Source organism: Sturnira hondurensis, unplaced genomic scaffold, assembly GCF_014824575.4.
Source record: "Sturnira hondurensis isolate 20B ecotype Veracruz unplaced genomic scaffold, ASM1482457v3 Scaffold0013537, whole genome shotgun sequence".
NCBI classification, from domain to species: domain Eukaryota; kingdom Metazoa; phylum Chordata; class Mammalia; order Chiroptera; family Phyllostomidae; genus Sturnira; species Sturnira hondurensis.
This window is the reverse complement of record NW_028086168.1, coordinates 2,603,911-2,627,092: the sequence shown is the minus strand read 5'-3', so window position 1 is coordinate 2,627,092 and position 23,182 is coordinate 2,603,911. Positions and strand designations below refer to the sequence as shown.

The following is a 23,182-nucleotide window of genomic DNA, read 5'->3' as shown; positions in this document are numbered from 1 at the left end:
ATTATATATAGCTGCAGACTTTGCCCGTCATTTATTATTTTAAAGATTTTATTTATTTATTTAATTTCATAGAGATGAGAAGAGAGGGAGAGAAACATCAATGTGTGAAAGAAACTTCAGTTGGCTGCCTCTCACACACCCTCAACCAAAGACCTGGCCCACAACCCAGGCATGTGCTCGGACCAGGAATCAAACAAGCGATCTTTCAGGCGGCAGTACGATGCCCAGCCCACCGAGCCACACTGGTCAGGGCTCCTCTTCATTTAAATTACTCCTGGTGTATTTCAAATAAATACAATATAGATTTTTTATGCTTATATGTGGCTAAATATATAAATAAAATTCAAAAGAACTATATATAATAATCAAAGCTGAAAGAGCCTATACTACATTGGGGAAAACATTTGGGCCATTTCACATCTGTTCCTCTATTTTAAATCAAAGACAATCAAAGTTCCATTCATCAGCATCGACGTCTCCCGCTCTGAAGACTTGATTCCCATGTCATCACAAGCGCAATGCTGTGTTCCCTCTGCAGGGGACTCCCAGAAGCATTTCCCACCTTCAGATGACTAACATGAGAGAATACAGAAAGGAAGTTTGTTGATTACACCTGAATAATAACTCCGAAACTTAAATTAGGCTAGTCTGAATTAGAAAGTTATTATAGAGGGCAACACTTTCTCCAAGATCATTCCAACATTATTTTTGGGTCACAAGTCAGTTCCACAAAACAGCCAGTCTGAAGAGTGTGCTGACCCCCTGCTGTAAAGCCACCTACAAGTGGCCCACAAAGCCCTGCAGGACAGCCCCGTCCATGTCACCTTCATCTCTGACATGTGCCCTCCCTCATTCCCTAACCACTCCCTCTTCCACTTCCAGCATCTCCACCAGCTGTTCCCTCTGCTTGGAACACGCTCCTCAGTTCTTCCCACGGTCCACTCCCTCCTGTTTGTGTCCAACAAAAATGGCATCTCTTCAAAGACTGCATCAGATTTTCTTCAGAGCAACTTATGTATCTGTTGTCTGTCTTTCCTGTCAGAATGTGAGCAGCATGAGAGAAAGGATCTGATCGGTCACATTCACTCCTCTGTCCCCACTGCTTATTAACAGCTAGGCAGATAGTCAGTTCTTGATACATATTTGTTCAATGAAGAAATAAAAATTACTGGAATTCAAATGGAAATATTTTACATTCTAATTAGCAATAAAAGAAAAAATAGAGAACATTCAATTCTCATCTTCAACCACAAATATGAGTGAAATAACAGCCTACAGTGTACACCCCAACGAACCAGGCACAAACTCCATCCTCACAATCACACTGCACTCCTCCCTGCTCCTAGCACGGAGGGTAAGCAGAAGGTCAGCAGCAGGGATTCTGGGGCCAGAGGCTTGGATTCGAACCCTGGCCCTGTCACCTCTCCTCCACTTATTTAACCCCTGCGTTCCTCATTTGCAAAGTGGGCATAATAACAGCATCTACTCAATAGGGCCACTGTGGTGATAAAGTGAGGTGATACACACAAGGGGCTTAGAACAGTGCCTAGCACATGAGATCACTTAACAAGTGTTAACTTAAGTAGTAGTCGTATTATCTCATATTCTATATTCTAATCCCAGAAAACAAAACTTTAAAAATCTTAAAAATCACACAATTGCACTCATCCACTCTAAGTGATTTGACTCTTCTTCCTGGTCAACTCTCACCTTGCAAGGATTAAACCAAAGTGTGAAGTTCATCATGATGAATCAGCAAGGCTAAAAAGACAGTTTCTTCTTTTTAATAAGGAGAGGTTTGCAAGTGTTTTTGTATAACATAAGAGTGGTTTATAAAGAATGGTGAGAAGTTTCATTTCATTTAATTATAATTTATAATATAATTCAACATTTAGAATTTCTAAAAGCCTGGTCTTTTTTTGAATGATAATATTTTCCCATTTCTGCTCATGAATGAAAGGAGGAAAAGAAGTGCCACAAAAATCTAGTTTTAAAAATAAAAGTACTAACCTCACTAACACATCCCCATCCAAACAAAGGAGGTTTAAAACAACAAACTAAATTTAGGTACGAAATTAAACCCCAGACCCAGTAGGATTTTGACGGCCACATGACATGCCCTACCCCTGCATGGACAGAAATGAAAAGACAAACACCTGACTTTAGTTTGACCGAGAAGAAGCCATCGAGGCTGTTGAAACTAAACCAGCTGAAGCAAAGGTAGAAGATGGGAGCACTGGACTAAGGAAACTGAGGAGAAAACAGGGGCACAGCTGGTCAAAGCTGGTCTAGGACATGGCTCAAGCCTCCCACTCAGACAACTGAAGGTGCAGCTGCCCTTACTAACCCCGTGCTCCGTCCCCAGCTCCCTCTAGTCAAGGCAGAAGAAATGCTAAGCTGGAGACACTGGTCTCCAGCCCACTGGTCTGTCTCTCATCTCCCACTTCACTCTAGTTCAACAGGTCTATTCACAGACCCCTTCCCGGCGTCCCCTCCACCCCCACCCACTCTGTTCTCCCAAACAAGTGTCCAGGTTCCTACATTCCTCAGTACTTTGGGTCTCTCTTCATTCAGCCAGATCTCACCCACCCTTAGAGGTTCCATCACACCACCTTTCCCAGGAGGCCTTCCCTGACCACCCTACCCACAGCAGGCCACTACCTTCCCTTTGTCCCAGCCTTGAACTGCTAAACAAACACCCAGCTGGGGTCTGAAACTCCAAGTCTCCCAAACCACACTTCAACTGGCCCCAAAGCTGCTCTCCCTACTCATTTCAAGCTTTCTCTGAATGCCATCACCATGCACCCCTGCTGCAAATTCAAATACTGACTCTCAATCCTCACAACAATCCCTCCATTCATTTATTCCTTTAGTTATTTTTCTAAAAAAAAATACAGTGGAGACTCCCAGGTGCCAGACACAGTTCTCAGTAGCAGAGACACAGCAGTGAAAGAACAACACAGACCATGCCCTACCTTGTGGAGTATCCTAAGAAGGCGAGGCAGATTATAACAAATAACGATGGACAAGGCTTAGCCTGGTGGGTTTCATCTCCTCAGACCAAACCTCCCTTCCACCTCAAGCAGCAGGTCAGCACTACTTCTCTAGATATTTCAACTGACCTGCCCACATCTGGTCAAGGCTGCAGCCAGGTCTCTGTTCTACACTTTGCTTGGGTCTTCACAAAGAGTGACCAGAGAAGAAAAATTGGATGGAAGGGGTCTGGGTAAAATGTCGTATGAAGAAGCAGAGGACTGTTTAACTAAAAGAGAGACTTGAGTGGCACACCTTATTCAAACTATTAATGAACTATTACGTGAAATCAGGAAGGTCTCTTCTGCCCCAGACTGAGGCTGATACAATGAAGGACTTTCTACTTAGTGGTCCATTTAGGGGTAAAACTGGCTCTTCTCAATTCTCTGGGATACTGGACACTGCAATTCTCAAGCAGTTGTTAAAGATTCAGTGTTATTAGACATGTCTTGGGCTTGACACAGGAAAAACTGTGTCCTCGGAATCAGAAAGGTTGGAGTTCAAATCCCAGCTCAGTTACTCCCTAGCTATAACATCTTAGACTAAATTCTTTTTAAAAAATATATTTTATTGATTATGCCATTACAGTTGTCCCATTCCCCCCTTCACTCCCCTCCACCTTGCACACCCCTCCCCCACCATTCCCCCCTTTTGTTCATGTCCATGTGTCACGAGTTCTTTAGATTCTGTATTTCCCATAGTATTCCTGCCCTCCCCCTTGTCTATTTTCTACCTACCATCTATGCTACTTATTCTCTGTACCTTCTCCCCCCTTCTCCTCCTCCCATTCCCCTGTTGCTAACCCTCCATGTGATCTCCATTTCTATGTTTCCACTTCTGATCTAGCTGTCCTCTTAGTTTGCTTTTGTTTTAGGTGTGTTTGTTAATAACTGTGAGTTTGCTGTCCTTTTACTGTTCATATTTTTATCTTCGTTTTCTTAGATAAGTCCCTTTAACATTTCATATAATAAGGGCTTGGTGATGATGAACTCCTTGAATTTGACCTTATCTGAGAAGCACTTTATCTGCCCTTCCATTCTAAATGAAAGCTTTGCTGGGTAGAGCAATCTTGGCTGTAGGTCTTTGGATTTCATGACTTGGAATACTTCTTTCCAGCCCCTTCTTGCCTGTAAGGTCTCTTTTGAGAAATCCGCTGACAGTCTGATGGGTACTCCTTTGTAGGTGACTGTCCCCTTATCCCTTGCTGCTTCTAGGATTCTCTCCTTCATTTTAGTCTTGGCTAATGTAATTATGATGTGCCTTGGTGTGTTCCTTCTTGGGTCCAACTTCTTTGGGAGTCTCTGAGCTTCCTGGATTTCCTGGAAGCTTAGACTAAATTCTTAACCTTCCTTGATAGTTTGTTAATCTGACTCATTTTGTTGGGCTGTTCTAAAGATTAAACAGCCTGTTTATAAAGAACCTGGTACCGTGAGACAGCCAACAGAATGAACGTCCCATAGCGGTAAATGTTTTTGGAGGCACCAATATTAGCCAATACCTGCGTATTGCTCATGATGCGCAAGGCACCGTCCTAAGCATTTTAACATACTCTCTCATTTCATCCTCATGACAGTCCAATCATCTCCATATTACAGATGAGGAAACAGGCATGGAGAAATGAAGCAACTTTCCCAAGATCTGGCTCCAGAGCCTGTTCTCGTAACTGCCACACGGAAAGCGGTAGAGAGAGGAAAGCTGAGGGTTGAAGTTGGCAGGCCTCGAAGTTTTGGCCCTTTTCACCTACTGGCTGTGGGATTTGGACAAGTATTTCATTTCTCTGGGCCTGTTTTCCCAACTCTGAAATGGAAACACTAACCCTCATCCTTCAGACAGTTCAGAGGAAGATTTAATGAAACAGCCTGTTTAACTCTTGAACACAGTTAACTGTTTTGAATTGGGGAAAAGATAGAACTGCATGAATTCTATAATCCTTTTCAATGTATATGGGTGGAGCTAGTGTCCTGGGGATTCACAACACATCAACAAAGTTATATGTTCAGATTTTAAAGGCCAGTTTCAGAAAGATCTGGAAAGCTGCCTCTGGTAACCCCACCCCTCCCCTCCTCCACCACAACTTTATTTTTTCTCTAGATCCAAGCTGGGGGTGGAAAGACTGTGGCAAAATGAGAGCCTGAGAATCTTTCAGAATTTGTGGTGGAGACTGTGGTCGTCCATCTAGCTCCCTGAAATGAATAAATTACATGTAGGTTTAAAAACACCCTCTCCTAGCAGATGGGGCTGGCGGAAAAGGTGGTGGGTAAAATAGTTGGAGGGGTGAGGGATGTGAAAACGCTGATTTGTCAGTAGAAGGTGTCCCTGGAAGCAAAGCCCAAACCTCCTCTCCTTCCAGCTCCACACCGCCTGCAGCTTGCCTGCGGAATAAATCAACAGAGGAGTGAGAAAGTCAACAGCAGCTGAAAGCATCCTGCAGCCCCTCTGTCCCTGGCCTAGGGCGCATCTCCACCAGCCAGCTCCTACTCACTGGAATGCACTTCAAAGAGAAACGAATGACAGTAACCTTTTCTGAGGGGGCTCTGCTTGATGCAAGTGTGTGTGGCCAGGGATTCCACACAAATGGAAGATTGAATTGTTTTAATTATAAAGGGTGGGGTGACTAGAAAAAAAATGAAAAGAAAAATAAAGACAATATTTTGAAATCCTAACATTAAAGTAGTTATTCTGGTGCAGAAAAGCTGTTCTCTCTGCCAAGACCCCAAGGGACTTCAGAGGAAGACTGTTGAATTATTTACCTTCTTTATATAAAAAAAAATTCCTGATGTAAAGTTCTTTTTAACTCTGTGCCAAAGGGTTCTAGAAATTCACTGTCACGTTTCCTGAAGCCCCCCTTTCTGAAATACTGCATCCCACCCGCTCAGCTGCCTGAATGTCGCTATGAAAGAACAGTCGGAACTCCAGAACTGTAGGGAAGACATTCATTGAGTCTGTAATTATCATCCATGGTCTGTTTGTGGCTCTTTTAATTCAGGATGTATATAACAATCTTGTGTTATTCTATAATCTCTGTTGTTTCTTAGAATCACATTAAGGGACACATTATAATTTAGATATTCAATTATAGTCACAACATAACTCCATGACACTCTCTTCACTTTAAAAAATAGCTGAATGGATTTTGAAATGGAATATTTCTTCATACTTTCATTATCTTATTAAGTTCAGAAATAAAAAGCTGGTTTTTTCCTGTATGTAAATTTCGTGAACCTCCATTTTTAAAATGTGTTCCATTGATTACACTTTCAAAAGGCTCCTTTTAAAAAGACTTCACCTGATATTATTCCTCAAGAACATGAGAACACCAGGACATTTTAGAAAATGGATTATTTCTGGGACTGGTCAGCAAATACAATACTTGACGGGAACTGGAATGGAAGCCCCACGAGAAGAGGAACCCGGTCTGTCTGTTCACTGCTCTGCATTCGGTGTCTCGATCATCTGCAGAACAATGAGTGAGTGAACTTCACTTGCCAGGTTGCTCTACAGAGATTTATGCATTGGTGGAGTCAGAGTCGACCCTGAAACGTAATTCTATGAAATGCTTTTTTGAAAGTTAAATTATAGCCCCTGTTCTAAAGAAAAGACTTGATGAAATAGCCACCATTTATGCTTCTGCTATGCTGTGACACTTTGTAACCTCTCTAAATAGCTATTCTACACGTGACAAAAAACAGACCTCAGAACCTTCCCCTCAAACCAGAGCTGTCCCTCCCCAGGGCCCTTGGTCAGGAATGGCTGTGAGCAGCTGGCCAGCTGGCCAGCTGGACCTGGTAGTGGCTTTCAAGCCCAAGAGAAATCAGTGAGACTTGCCAAAAAAATTCCTCAGCCTCCTGCCCAAACCCTGTGTCCTGTCGCTGTTGCCCTGACAACCAGAGCCCAAGCTTAGTCAGCATTTTTGTTTGACAAGCTGCATTCTCCTGTCCACTGGGCCCCAATTAAGGAAAGGATGGAGGTAAAAACAGTGCTGGATTTGCTTGGGAACAATAATGGTTTCTCAACAATTCAGCCCCTCAGGAGGGGCAAGGGGAAGCCAAGGCCTCTCCGCTTACAGTTTTCTGCACCCTGTGGGCTGACAGGAAATCTTCAAGGTTCAAATCTTGGAGGCGGAACCCTATCCCCCCCGCCCATATCCCCTGCTTTATATTGAAATGAATAATATACAGGAAAAGAAATATTGTCCTCAGATAAAGCCTCGAGTCTGTTTTCATGTCAAGGAATTGCTCTTTCAGATGGGTAAATAGGGACAGAGAAGGCCTGTTTCTCAATTTCTGACCCATTACTAAAATTTTCCATTTTGCTGGGCACAGTTGCAAACATGCCCTTTGTAATACTGAGCAAATACTGTGTTGAATTTTACGCTGTAACAGCAGGATATTCTGCAGTTATTGTAGGCACGTGTGACTCATGTTATCTTAAAACACGTTTCACCCTGTTGTAGAAAGGATTCCTGGTAGCTTAGAACAGATACGACCCAAGTCACAGCACAACTTCCATCGTAGAAAATAAATAAATGATGATTTCCCAATATATCAAGATAAAAAGCAGTAATATGATACACTATTAATTGTTTTAAAAACCAAAGTACACACACAGATACAAAGACCAGAAAGAAATCATCATTTTCATAGTTGCTCTACCTAGGTAAAAGCATGAGTGATTATTATGTTCTTGCTTTCTGAGTATTTTAAATATTTCCTATAATGAATATGTTTTATCTTTGTTATTATTTTTATTTACATACAGTTCTGAGTTTTGACAAATACATACAGCGATGAAACAGCCACCAAAATTAAGATGTAGAACTGTGCCATGACCCCCCAATTCCCCAGTGCTGTCCCTTTGCAGGCAGCCCCCCCTCCACCCACCCCCGGCCACCACTCATCTGTTCTCTGTCCCTCCTGCTTGCCTTTTCCAGAATGTCATATAAACGGAATCATATACTATGTAGCTTTTCTGGATCTGGGTTCCTTCACCTAGCAAAAATGCTTNGCTCTACCTAGGTAAAAGCATGAGTGATTATTATGTTCTTGTTTTCTGAGTATTTTAAATATTTCCTATAATGAATATGTTTTATCTTTGTTATTATTTTTATTTACATACAGTTCTGAGTTTTGACAAATACATACAGCAATGAAACAGCCACCAAAATTAAGATGTAGAACTGTGCCATGACCCCCCAATTCCCCAGTGCTGTCCCTTTGCAGGCAGCCCCCCCTCCACCCACCCCCCGCCACCACTCATCTGTTCTCTGTCCCTCCTGCTTGCCTTTTCCAGAATGTCATATAAACGGAATCATATACTATGTAGCTTTTTTGGATCTGGGTTCCTTCACCTAGCAAAAATGCTTTCTTTTATCTTAATTAGAAAAAACAAAATTATATTTTAGTTATATTATATCTTTCTACTATAAAAGAAAACTCCACAAACAAAATCCTATTTTCTTTTTAATATGAAGATACCAGGAAGTACAACTTCAACTGAGATTGCTTCTTTTCCCTAAGGTTGCCATTTCTCTGATGGACCTGAGGCTGCCTCAAAGCCTTTTGGGAAAATTGGCAAAACTTAAACTCTCACCACTGGGGACCATGGAGGAGGCCTTTCACAGAAGTTCACTCTCCACAGTGTCTGTGCTAGATGCCTGTGAACAGCAGGGGAAGGTCTGCTTTCCTAACAGGGTGGTGCACTGGGGTCCCAGCCACCACACTCATGGCACCCCTGCACTTGGAGTGCCCGACATGTTCCAGGGTGATTCTTCAACGATCAGATACACAAAGTTCAACTCTGTTGCTGCAGCAGCCAATGATAATTGCAGAAGCCATTTTTTAATGCACTCCTCCTGCTTCAGAAGATTCCTAGTGGGGGATACACTAAATCTTGCTGGCCCTTAGATCCTAACTCTGTAGCTATGCAACAACTTGTTGGCCAAACAGACCACCAGGAATAAAGAAGAAGAAGCACCTGATGCTCACTTTTATTGAACTCTGTGCTTGGATGAGTCTGACCTCTGCTCCAGTAATAAAAGTCAAAATGGCAGCTACCTGGACCCCAGTGAGTAGGGAATAGTTTGAATTCACCCTCCCAGCCAACAGTTAGATTTAATCATATTGTCTCCTCTGATAAAATATAAGTTGCCTGAAAGCAGCCATGTCCCATTTATTATTTCCCAGCTATATAAATGTTGGTTGAATAAAGAAATGGTAAGACAAAGGAATTAAAAACATGTTTCCATCATGAAATCATGGCAGTTCACTTCAGATCTGCAATCAAATGTTTCTCAAATTTATTTCGTTAATATCCTGACATGATTTCAGTAGCAATGAGTGAACACCTTGGCACCGTGAGGTGGACATAAGATTGTGCACTGAGGTTTTGTTCCACGGCACGAGGTCATCTGACCATATGCCTGGAGGACTAACGGCATGGAAGAAAGAAGCAAGAAGAGGAAGAAGGAAGAAGGAGGGAGGGGAATGGAGAGGAAGGTGGGGGCCAGGGGGAGAGGAAGAGAAGAGAAGAAACAGAGTATTTATATAGCACATAATTTATAAGGAACTTTCACATTTATTGTATATTTAGGCATAATAAAAAATGTACAGGATAGTGATGATCTCCCAAGAATTAGGGAATAAATTCACCTACTTATTAAGTTTGTCACCCGCCCTTTCTACTACAGAGATGGAGCACAGGGAATTCCCCCTCGAGAGAACTGCATCGAGGCAGAGGCCTGCCTGCGGGGCAAGGACCCCGTGAAGAGAGGATCTACAACTAGGGCTGCCCTTCAAGCACAAGGAGGGATGGGCAGTTACAAACTGCCCAGGGAGCCAAGGCTATTCAGGCAGTTGTTGACCACCGAGGACATGGAGTGAAGCGGAATGAACACACGGAATGAACACACAGTGGAAAGACAATCTTCAGACCCCGCCAGGACCAACCATTTCCTCCATCCCTATAACATTTCAACCAGATGCTGGAAGGTAGCTAACAGGTGAGCCAAATATCACTTTTACTGCCAATCCATTTCCCTGCCTCTGCCCTGACTTAAATGCAACTAGTGAACCAGGAAAATCACCAAAAGAAAAGAGTAGAAAAACCACCAAGACGATAGACATAATCCACACCTGCACAATCAGGCATCTTGGCAAGTGCCCCAGAAAACTATCCTGGAACACTCCAACACCAGGTATTATATAGCTTTAAATAATGTCTTTGACATTAAGGAGCAGGTTGCTTCTAGATAGGGAACAAAAGCTTCCACCATTAAAAAGCCTCTTTAGACCTCTATTCCTACATTCCATGATAAAAATAATGAGACATGTACCATCCAACCCATCTCTTTCTCCTCCTCTTCCTCCCAACTACACACACACACACACACACACACACACACACACACAGTCAAAGTTGAACTATGTGAGGCTCTGTGAGCAAATCTGGACAGCTTTTCTCCCCACTGTCCTACACAGTGGAATGCATACCATGCGCAGCAAAGGCACCAAATTCCTCAGCCTGTAGGGATCAGCACTTAAGGAACTTGGTTGGCATTTCTGTAATATGAACCATCAATACTACATTCTCGTTCAAAAGCACCTACAGTCGGACTAGAAGAAACGATCTGGGGTACTTGTCCTCACCCCCTTTCAGAAATACTTTCTGTGGGAACGAAGGAGGTGGGGCGAGAGAGAGAGATGCAGAAAGGCGGAAACTGAGAAACAGGCCTTCTCGGCAGAGCGGTTATGGCTTTGCCTACGAAAGAAAACTTATGAAAGCTTCCTTAAATACAAAACTAGGAGAAAACTTACAAATCGTTATATTACTATAACAATACTGTTTAATTTACATTATCAAAAAGAAAAATTATTCCAAGTACAATTATTATCCAAAGACAGAAAACAATAATGTAATTATTTCCAGCTGAGAAATATGATGCTGTTTATCTGAAAGCCATATAAACAACGGTTACCTTGCAACAACCATGAAACCTTTGGACCTAAATCTTCACGGTAAAAGGCAAAACTGCAGTGGCAGTGTAAAGCTGACCTCAAATTTAGAGGACAGTTCAAATGAACAACAAGGCACAATTCATGTTTATTTCCCTCATTTTCTTTTTTTTAAATAAAGATTTCATTTATTTACCTTCAGAGAGAGGGGAGGGAGAGAGAGAGGGAGAGAAACATCATTGTGCAAGAGATTTATCAAGCAGTTGCCTCTCACACACCCCCAACCAAGCAGCTGGCCCACAACCCAGGCATGTGCCCTGACTGGGAATCAAACCGGCGACCTTCTGGTTCACAGGTCGGCGCTCAGTCCCCTGAGCCACACCAGCCAGTGCTATTTCCCTCTTTTTCAAAGTCTCTGAGTAAGGACTTATTTTAATTCACCATGTTTTTCAAACCTCACATAACATAGATATTTTATATCTTAGAATGTATTTGATTAGAAATACATTACTCATTTGTGATAAGTGAATAAAATTTTTTACAGTATCAGCGATAATTTAAAGAAAAAAATTAGTATTTACCTTAACACCCCTACTCCCTGCAAGAACTAGCGAAAGGAAGCTACCCATGTATCTGGCTTCATGGGATTCATAAAGCCAAGTCTGAAGAATTAGAATAAACTGAAGCTTTTTCCCCTAAAATGTAGATGGCAAAATTTATGAGACCCCCCAAAATTTCTGCTAGCTTCATTTTGCAACTCAGAAGCAAGACTTCTGCTCTTGCATATGCCAAGCTTCAGAAGCGGGAAAAAAACTGGGTTCCCTCAGGGATTCTCTGTATTGAGTTTTTGAGGTATAGCCCTGAGCCCAATCCACGGATCAACATTCTGCTGACTAACTGAATGAATGAATGAATGGACACATGCTGTCTGACACAGAGATTCTCAATCAACAACCAGGCAATTTTGCAGACCATTCTCCCAGTCCACATGCAAACCATTTTCCTTTTTCACTCTCCCTCAATTTTCCCTCTTTTTCATGTTCCATGGAGAATCAAACATGTTTGCAGATTGTTTGTCATTTCCGCCACAGAACACCCCCTCTGCTATCTGCTCTGTCTGGGGCAGAGAAGTGGGAAGCTCTGGCTGCTTTGATCAAGAGAATTCAGCAGAACTGACTCTGTGACAGTTTCCAGAGCCAGGTCCTAAGACACTGACAGTTCCGTTTTTCTGTCTCTCGGAACATTCTCTCAGGGAGGCCCATGCTGCTATGCAATATGTCCCATTACTCTGAGATCACCACGCTGGACATGCCATATGTAGACGTTCCAGGTTTTAGTCCCCGCTGAGCCCACTCTCCCAGCTATCCTAACCATGGGGCCACATACTGAGTAAAGCCATCTTGGACCCTCCAGACCCGCCTGCCCACCAGCTGAATACCACTAAGTGACCCCGGTCAGTACTATGTAGAGCAAAAGAACAGTCCAGCTGAGCCCCGCCTACATTCCAGACCCCGCAAAGTATAAGATGTAATAACATGGCTATTGTTTTAAGTTAATTACCTTTCAGCAAAATTTGTTACACAGCAATAGATAGCTGGAACATAGTTTTTCTCTCCTTCTAAAGATTAGCAGTGGCAGCCAAAGGCAACATGCTGGTATAGCTAGTCCTTGTAGCTCTGAAGACAGTACAGGCAGAAAGGCTGGGAGAAGAAACTGGGTTCTACTCATGAGGTTTGAAGCAGGGCATTGGGCCTTTAATGCTTCTACAGAAAGATTTACTTATCCAATAGCTCTGGCAACAAAGGGCACAAACCCCCTCCAGGCACCATGAAAGGCCTTACCTGCCTCATGAGCTCCTCTTGGCGCATTCTAATCCTCTCTCTCTCCATCTGGATCCTCTGAAGCCGAAGTTTCTGCTGGTGCTGCTGCTGCGTGGTCAGCGCATTAGGCATACTCATGAGCCCTGCTGGCGGGTTCTGGGTAGGGTGGTTCTGCTGGCTCAGGGGACTGGGTGCCATTTGCTGCTGGTGTTGGTGATTCATCACTAGGGGAGGGAGGAACATTCGGGAGATTAATGCCACGGGCCTACAGGAAACCATCAGAATGTTCTGTTTTGTGCTTTGGAGCATAGACTCCTGAGATTCCTCCCAAAGTTCCTTCCTGTTAATCAATATTGTTTAAGTAATCACTGCCTTGATTCAATTCATGGACACTCAGATACTGGCCTCACTCCTGACTCATTTAGTTTCACCTTTTGTGCCCTATAAAAATGTTATTTCATACCTTCCCTGTGTCTAGAGTGCATTTGAAGCCTTCCAGAGAACACAGTGGTCAAAAGTAAATTCTACAAAGGCTACCACAACATACGAGACCATTTCACCAGGACACGTGGGTATGTACGTGCTTCTTCAGGCAACCTGTCTGCTGAGGGTAGAGCTAAGGAGGGATGTGGTCATCAGTACATGTTGGGTATACAATAATATCTAGGGTGAAGGAGGGAACTGATAAGCAATGTGTAAAACACAGCACCTAGACCAGGGACATACACATAACCAGGACTCCGCTGATGCTTTGTTAATAAAAAGAGTGATCCAAAGAAGTAAGAGCTAAGTTCAGGAACAAATAACTAATTGAGAAAAAATGTTTCAATTTTTGCAAAGAAAAAAATTTGTGATAAAGAAATCACATAACAAGGTTAGCTATCTTTGTGATTGGATAAAGGCACCAGAAGTGCCTTAAACTTTTAAAGGATTTTCTATTTGTCTGCATTCACCAACATTTTATATATTAGCATGTTGTACTTCACATTAAAAAAAATTTAAAAATCCTCTCATAAATTCTGTAACTGGCATTCTCACCAAAAAAAAAAAAATGTATTTTAAAATGTGCTAGTTTTTCTCAAAACAGTTTACCAGTCAAATTTGCTTAACTTCTGCCTGGGCTGTATCCTATAATAATGAAAATCATGCTTTTTAGTCTATTTGTTCTTAGGTCAGAACCAAAGAGAGCAACTTCACTCACATATACACACACAAGCACACACACAATGAAAATTGTCTATAGAAAAATTGGTTTCCCTAAGGAACAATTCATTTCAGGGTGGAATTTCCTCTAGCTAGGGGAGACGGGGTAAACTACTTTTTTTTTCTTTAAAGAATAGTCTTTAATAAAAAATTTTTTCTTACTTGAGTGACTTTTAGAGAGAGAGAGAAAGTGAGAGAGAGAAACATCAGTTTGTTGTTCCACCATTCATGTATTCATTCACTGGCTAACTTTTGTATGTTCCCTTACTGGGGATGGAACCCAAAACCTCGGTGTTTTGGGCCAATGCTCTAACTGAGTTACCAGGCTAGGACTGAACCTTTCTTTTTAAAATTTTTATTTATTTGTTTTTCGAGACAGGAGAAGTAAGGGAGAGAAACATTGATCAGCTGCCTGTCAGATGCACCCCAACTGGGGACTGGGCCCACAACCCAGGCATGTGTCCTGACCAGGAATTGAACTGGTGACCTTTCATTTCTCCCGACGACACTCAACCAACTGAGCCACACTGGTCAGGGTGGAAACCATTCTTTGTTAGAAATGTACTGATACACTCACTCAGATCTGCTGCGTTCCCACAGTGTTCTAGGCTCTGGGCTTGCAGTTGGAACAAACAGCTCCTGCCTTCATGGGAGCCAATGTGCTACTGGAAGGAATGTGTGAAGAAACAAGGTGGGGTTTTATGTGTGGCTGTGGAACTTTAGAATGCTAGGTTTTGTAAGGAACCTTGGAGGTTCCTAGACAAGTCCATCCCTTCATTTTTTGGAAGAGAAGACAAACCCAGAGAGGTGAAGAAATGTGCTGTGATTAGTGGCAGGTAGAACTATGACTGATGTTGCCTCCCGAGACCTGGTCTACCTGCTTTTTCAACTGTCCTTGGCTGCCTTCTGCCTCACCTTAGACTGAAGAACAGGAACAATTACTCAAACTGAGAGCAACCCTTTAAACACAGTCTGCCTTCGATGATAGCAAGGAAGTACCACTTAGACAGCAGGTCATCAAAAATGGACCCTAGGCCCAAAGGCCATCCAGGTTACAAACAGGAAGTTTCCAAGGAGGGTTTAGATAGACTGACAACTCTCCGCTCAGTAACGAGCTACTGCAGAGGGAGGTCAGAATACGTAGAACAGTCTGCCTAAACCGTTTAGGTCTCCCTTCCCAAATTCAGCCCACCCCAAATGAGGCTCACCCCCTGGCGCCATCTCTGGCACACCGAGGCTCAGTATACAATGGGAGGGATGAATAAAAGCATCTGGGCATGTCTCATGTTCTTCAGGGACGCCAAAAGAACCAAAATGAGTGTTCCATTCTCACAGCTTATTAAAGCACAATTTCAACCTCTATTGGAAGGGCTGGATAGGAGACCAGGGATCATGCACGTGGAAAAAGCGCTCTTAAATGCAGAGTCAAGGAAGACAAAGTGCAGACATCCAGGAAGGAGCAGCTCATTAGACCTCTTTCAGGCCAAGGGAATGGGGATTATTTCCAGGGACTACCGTCTCTGAGCCTCGTGAAAAATGATGTTCCCTTTTTTCTGATATAATTAGCAACAACAACAACAACAAATGCCCAGATGTGTCTATAAGGGAAATATGTAAATTGAATATTTCCAATACCAGAAACCCTTGAGTTAGGGAAAAGAGGCTTGTAAAGGTTAGGGTTTTTGTTGATAGTTTGGAGGTTATTAACTCTGTTAATTTTTATAACTCAGATACACTGAAACGTGTTTCAAAATGACCCAAGTCTGGTAACTCATTGACGTGACAAATAAACAGGAGCAAGAAAATCTTCAGCGGCTGGCTTGGGAAGACTGCCGTCAGCATACAAAAGCCTGCACTGGGTTTGCTCACAGTGGACTCTGTCACTGGTCTGCACATGGTAACCAGACTCTGCCGGCAGACTTGATTGATGTCTAAGTCCTTATCTGGGGGAGTGTAAGACTTGGCGAAGAGCTCTTCCAAAGCCGCACCCTCGCTAGTCTTCAAAACACCAGTCCTGGCACAGCCGTCCACAGAGGGGAAAGATGAAGATACTGCTTTCTTCCACTTAATTTAGATTTGACCACACAGACTAAACACCTCCAGTCATTAACTGTAGAGACTGAAAAAGAGTGGAACTTAGACAACGGCTTGGTTTTTAAAGCAAGGCACACACAAAAACGAGTACGTTTGTATGAAGACATTCACTGGGGTAGAGTACATAATAGCAAAGACTAAAAATGTCCACCAATGGTCGATGATGATCCATTCACTGAGAGGAACTCTGTTAACTGCTGCAGAGAACAAGGGAGTTCTGCAGGTACGTTTATGGCACAGTCTCTAAGAAACGTTGTTCAGAGAGGGGAAAATTTGAGGGACAGCACTCTGTCTATGAGCATGCTCCAGTCTGCAGTTAGAAGAGGGGGCTTCATTAAACACATACAGCCAATCTCGGTAGAAGGACACACAAGAAGCCAGTTCCAGTGGTGCCTCTGCAGAGGAAACTGGGGGTGGGGATGGGAGGAGGTCTTCCTTTGCCTCTTCTGCACTGTTGGAACTTTGCCTACGCACGCATGTTACTCATGTAAAACAAACAAAATGTAAAAGTAAAAAACATAAAATGAAATGCTCATGTATGCATCAAATTCAGTAATTTCCTGGTGGAGTGAAAGGAGGCAATCTCAAAATTATTTAAAAAATAAATAGGGCTTAAAATATAATCAAGGTCTTCAAAGCTGAGAGCCCACCTGATGCGACTGCTCCTGGTGGAGGTGAGGAACTCAACACCCAGAGAAAGAGGATTGAGCCAGGACACCTGGTTCCCAGGTGCTCATGATTCGACCTGGCGCTCTGCTCTTTGTAGTCGCTTCACTTTGAACTGTTACTGAACCTCCTTTGAGACTGGAGCTGGTGAACTTCACTGAGAGTTGGGGCTCTCTTTAAAGTTACTGCCTCTGCTCGCTGCTCAGAGAAAACAGGAACAGAGGGGTCCCAAGGCAGAGATAAGCAGAGAAGAGGCCTACATGAAAAGGTCAAATGTCTAAGTTTATGATGAACAAAATACAACTTGGGAAAATATTTCAGAACATTTCAGGGAGAGAACAAGAGCTCATTTAACAAGAAAATGGGGAGGGGGCAGAGTATCCCAAATGTGGCATCTGAGGCCAAACCAGTTAACGGCAGGCTGCCATTAAGTGCCTCAGAAAGGATAAAGGCCTCGTCAGTTTCAGACTTTTGCCAGTCCCCACACAAAGGAATAACCCAAACAAGATCTCTCCATCGAAGCAGGAATGCATCAAATCTACAGCAGAGACAATTTTTTCCTTTCCAAAACAGTCAGAATTTCAATTTAAATCCACATTTCTCTCTTTCATTGTTTTCATCTCCTCCATTTTGTTTCTTTTTTTCCTTCAATACATAGCTTTCTGTTCTCTGCTTGGAAATCAATATAACCTGCTCTGCAGATCTGTGACCAGAAACATTTCATTGCTATTATCTAATATAAGGAAACATGAAGAAAAAGAAACTCCACAGCATCTGAGATATAAACACTCTTTTGATTCAATGATTGTGTCCTTGTGAAGCAGTCAACATGGGAATGGGGTATAGCAGGGTGGGGGTGACTATACTGAACGGGACCCTCTGGTTAATGCTGCCCAGGACAAGGTACACTGATGCACCTTCTAACATGTTCCAGCAACACACTTGGTCAATTCATCTAAAAGCCCCAAGTCACATGGCTCAGTTGGGTGAACGTCATCCTGCAAAGCCAAAGGTCACTGGTTTGATTCCTGGTCAGGGCACATGCCTGGGTTGTGGGTTTGGTCCCCAGTTGGGCATTGTACGGGAGACAAGTGATCCATGTTTCCCTCTCACATCGACGTTTCTCTCCCTCTCTTTCTCCCTCCCTCCCCATGCTCTAAAATAAATAAATAAGTAAAATCTTTAAAAACCCCAAAAGTGGGCACAAGGCCAGGAAAGTCCCTGGACTCAGTTCTAAGCCTACACACCATTTGCCATACAAGAAGCAAACAGGGGAAAGGTAGAGGCTTCACTGCAGAACGTTTGCCTTTTGCCGTACCAGGGAACACAGCGGCAGCTCACAAAGTGCTTTGGCAGTTTCCCCAAGCCAGGAGCTGCAGACAACGAGGGAGGCCAGTGAATCAGAGGCTGCCCAGCACACCTAGAATGTTTGACAAACGTCTTTTTGACCTTTTGGGCTTGCTCTTCTGTGTCCTCAGTGTGCATGTGTGTGAGCACACACACACATGTACACAGAGCCAAGTGAAGAAAACAAAAAGTTAGGCTCAAGCACAGAACCTATCATGGGCCCACATGGGGCTGGCTATGTAGGCTACAGAAAAGACAACCAGTGTGCCAATGGCCAGAAGCCACACCTAAGCCCTAGAAAGACAAAAACAATTTTCTCTTAAGTCCTTCTTCCCAATTCACGTGCGAGTCTCGGGATGGAGACAAAAAAGTTCTCATCATAAGAAAAAAAATGTTTGCAACTATGTGTGGTGATAGGTGTTAACTAGAATTATTGTGGTGATCATTTTATAATATACACAAATACTGAATTATGTTATACACCTGAAACTAATCAGTTATCTGTCAATTACACCTCACTTGAAAAGTCAATGAAATTGAAATAATAAATGTATCAATATTGGTTCATTGGTCGTAACAAATTGGCATATTAATGTAAGATGTTAATAATATGGGAAATTGGATGAGAGGATATATAGGAACTTGATCTTGTCCATTTTTCTGTAAATCTAAAACTGTTCTTAAAATACAGTGTGTGTGTTGGGGGGGTGGTGGTGGTAACCATGTCTTCAATAAATATCAAGACCACACTGGGCACTGTCTCTTCAATAAGCACTTGTAATCAGTTTTCATGGGGTGTATAAAGTGGGTAATTATTCAGAAGAAAACATGGTTTATAGTTATGTTCTATGGGAGTAAATAGATATTAAGTTAAAATTTTAAAAAATAATAGCTGCTTCCAGCAGTGTTCCATGGTCAAATAAGATTGGGAGATGTTTAGACAAAGTTAAACATCTTAAAAAGAGCTTATTTCACTGTAGGATTCCTCAGAGCCTTTGACATACTGAGACAGAGTTTCCGAGAGAGAGATACCAAATGCAGCACTTCTCAAACTTGAAAGACTGGTGGTGTTCTGAGTACGAACACTGGAGAACACTGGTTCACTCTGACCTAACAGATGCCTTGGAAGTACTGAATTATAAGGCAGTACTGAAATTGTATTGAAAATGAATTAATATTTGTTAAGCTCCTACTATGTGCTAACCTCTTTAAAGCCAACTAAGAAGCTGCGTAACATGTGGAGCCAGAAAAGAAAACATGGCAACCTGCGGGTGTTGCACAAAGTGACTTCATGTGTTTAGAACCACGACTGCTGTTCAAGATACAAACAAAAACACAGCAAAACAAGACACAGGGAAAGCAAGCATTTTATGAAAGATTGAGAGAACATCTGCTGAAATTCTCCATAGCAAATGCCAATTTAATGGGAAAATTTCAAAGATGAATTAACCTGTATATCAGTTTTCACAGGTGGTGAACAGAACCTTGCTAAAATAATTTTAGCTCCATATATTCACAATAAGCTATCTTTTAAATTTAGTTGGGACTTTTTTACTTGCTTTCTATGACAAAAAGACACTAACTCTTCCAAACAATCCTTGTAACATCATCCCTTAAGAGTGTGAAGAGGAAAAGGCTGACATTGTTTGAAAACCTGGTTGCAACTTCCTCAAAAAATAGGTCAGTATGCAGCATTTGAGTACCACCTTTTTTGAAATAGCTGAGAATACACAATATTCAAGTAATATTGAGTATCAGGTAACTGGGTAACATGCTTGACTTGGGATCTGGAAACCCAGACAGAACAGGTGTTTAATTCAGTTTGATGTTTGGGCTAATAAATGTATATAAATTGCATCAGAAACTTCATGAGAGGGGAGTATAAGAGCTCCTGAGTCCTGGACTAGGGAGCTAAAAACTCAGCCACCACTTCTTTCTCTGCCCCCACTCTACAAATGCCAAAACTGAGGTCTGTCACAGGGGACTGAGAGATTTCCTGGGACACAGCACTCTCAGCGTGAAAGCGGGGCCTGCCTGAGCAAATGGGCTATTGGTCACCCTAGGCCTGTGACCACCCACAGGTGGTCAGAGCTGGCTCACGGCAGTAGAACCTGTTTCCTGTTTACACCCTAATGTGTTCCCTGACAAAGAGAACCAGCACCAGCCAACACGAAATAACCACTTGATATACAGAACCACAGCCACACTGTCCAGATTAGCTCTCTGTGTGTCCCTCCAAGGATTACAACTAGCTGGTTGCCTTTTTGTACCCACGTTATGTGATAATCAGAGAGTCAATATTATTCCTCCACTGACTAATTTTTAAGGAAATCAAGCAGTATTTATGACATTGCATTGCACTGACTCGTAAACATGTACTTGGTTAAGTCTGCAAGTCAGGGAGTCTTCCCTGCTGGATTCCTGATTGAGCCATCAGCACTTAAGCACTTAAGTGAACAGTGAACAGTTCTCTTCCTGTGATCTGAACTAACTCGTCTTCCTGAGGGCTGAATTTGTGCTCTTTATAAGTAAGTCCTGGGAAGGAGCCAAGTGTCCCCTTGCTGCTCGGAACCAACCTCAGTGATATGGGTCTTCCTTATAAACATAGAACAAAAAACTATTTAAGGCACTTGTATGCTGGTTCTGTGTGGACCTGGTACCTCTTTTGTGAGATGGCAGCTGAGGAGACTACGGCACTCACCATGGCCAACGAAAAGCCCAAGGAAAGAGTCAAGACTGAGAACAAGGATCAGTTCATTTGAAGGTGGTGGGGCAGGGTGGTTCTGTGATGCAGTTTAAGATTAAGAGGCATACACCGCTGGTAAACTAATGAAAGCTCATTGGAAATGGGAGGGTTTGTCAATGAGGCAGATCAGATTCTGATGTGACAGGCAGCCAATCAACGAACACACACACCTGCACGGTTGGAAATGGAGCTTGAAGACACAATCGGTATGTTTCGGCAGCAGATGGGAGCGGGCTACTAAAAAGGGAACCTGCCACTCTACCCCAGACCTCTGCTCCTCAGGACCAAGGAGACATTCTCACTTAAAAAAAAAACAACAAAAACCTGCAGTTTGGTTCCACCACATCCTGACTACTACAGTATAGTTTTCTCCGTTCTTTCATTTTACTCTTCCACTAAGCGCATGAAATGACTGAGGTATGCACACGAGCACTTGCATTTTTTAAAATTAAATGGCCAATCGTATGGTTTGATTGGCATCAAATGGAGATGGGATGAGGAAAAATACTGGGTCTGTGAAAACACCCCCTCCTTTCTCCATTAGCGGCATACTCATTCAGCTCTTTATATTCTAGTACGTTATTTTGCTCTCACTGTTTAACAACAACAAAAAAAAACCCCATAAAAATTCTCGAATACCTTGTTTGATGGGCGAATTTTAATGTTTTTCATTTATCATTGTAAAACTAGACAGTTTTATAACTTTTTTGTACCTAGTTGTTACATGTAGAACAATCTGTCTTTAAGTAGGAATTACTGTAAAAAAGAAAAAAGAATCCTAGATAGTTTTCTCTTCAAGTCAAGCATCCTGTTTAAATAAAATTCTTGTTTAAAATGAAAATAATAATAATAATAATAATGATTTAGTGTACTCCAAATCTGACTTGCTACGGCACACAGTAGATATTAAATACATTCTGCCTGAATTTAGCGTCAGAGTTTATGAGTCAGAAATTGGTAGTAAAACACCAATTTTATTTACAAGGTGATGATCATCACAGGCATTCCAGAACAAACTGGAAGTCTCTTCCCACTCCTACAACACAAACACAAGCCTTTTTCTCCTGAGGAATGCATTTTAACCATTGCTCCCATAATTTTTAATGAATATTGAATTTTTGTTGCTGCTTTCTCTATATGTCCACAGCACATTCCCTGCTCAGCACGCATTTCACTTTGCTATTTTATCATTAGTGGTTGCTACACTCGTTGAGCATTCATCTGACGCTCTGCCTCATCCTAGGAAGTGAAGCTGGAGGGGCCTTAGCCCATTTGACCAGCGTTCTCAAACTTTTCTTTAGCAGTAGAACCTTTCTCCAGAGCTCGATACGTGGCATGAAGCAGAGGCAACCCTCAAACGCAGGGACTCCTTCGAGGCAGGGCTGGGGCCTGCACTGGTGCTGGTGGGCAGGTGAGCACTCAGTGGCAGCACCTTGGACGGTCTTCGCTAAGTGCTCTTGGTCTTGCTTTCACTCTGCTTTCCCTACTGGTGTTGTCAACTCTTATATCACAAAATGTTAAACAAATTTAAAAAATCTGCTGACACCGCTTTTGGAGACTCTGGAAACAAACTCAGCTTTGCTTCTGCTCACAAATCCCTGAAACACTGCCATGGGACCGCGAGACACAATTTAAAACCAACGATTTAGGCCAATTCACTCATTTTAGAAATGAAAAAACTTGGAAGGTTGAGTGACTCAGCACAAGTCACAGGCCTAGACTGGCAAATCTATGAGGCCCAGAGAATGTGCTAGAATGCCCCGGCTGGCGTCACCTGTGCTACTCACCGATGGCTCCCTAACCTGTCCAACCTCAGTAATCAAAACACTTACCGAGTTAAATTTGGTGGCAAGAAGTATTTCCTTTTCCCTGTGTCATAAACAAGGCCAATGCAGATTAATGCAATTAACTTATTTACTACTATAAAATGATGAAATCGACATGGATCACATGTTATGATGGCAACCTGTTTGCACCACCTGGTTTTACAGAACATGGCATAAGGCATTCTTTTCAGTTCTTTAAAAAACAAGGAAAAGACAAAATCAGATTAACTCTGACAAGTTAGGTTTCACAATTCCAGAAGGTTTAAACAAGAAGAGGTGCTTGCAGGCAGTAATGCTATGTATGCAACAGAAAGAGGCCAGAGCACGCAGGGGTCCATCGTTTCTGACACACAGGCAGACCCAGCCACCAAGCTTCAAAAGTGCTTCAGAGTTGAGAGGGCCTGAGTGCAGCTACAGGTCTTTTCCTCTCTGCCGATGGGCCGTACATGGCTTAGCTCATGCGGACTGGCCACTGTCAGGTGTCACGCAGCCCCGTCT

At 42.6% G+C, this 23,182-nt stretch overlaps 1 protein-coding gene and 1 pseudogene across 1 annotated transcript in view; one reads left to right on the top strand and one right to left on the bottom strand.

Moving 5' to 3' along the window:
* Positions 1–23,182, bottom strand: part of WWTR1 (WW domain containing transcription regulator 1) — a 128,790-nt gene that overhangs the window by 15,823 nt on the left and 89,785 nt on the right. The window contains exon 4 of the mRNA XM_037061840.1: positions 12,824–13,026. Coding sequence (XP_036917735.1) covers positions 12,824–13,026 — 203 coding nt within the window. The remainder of the gene's footprint in view (positions 1–12,823; positions 13,027–23,182) is intronic.
* On the top strand, positions 20,523–21,237 carry LOC118997931 (small ubiquitin-related modifier 2-like; annotated as a pseudogene).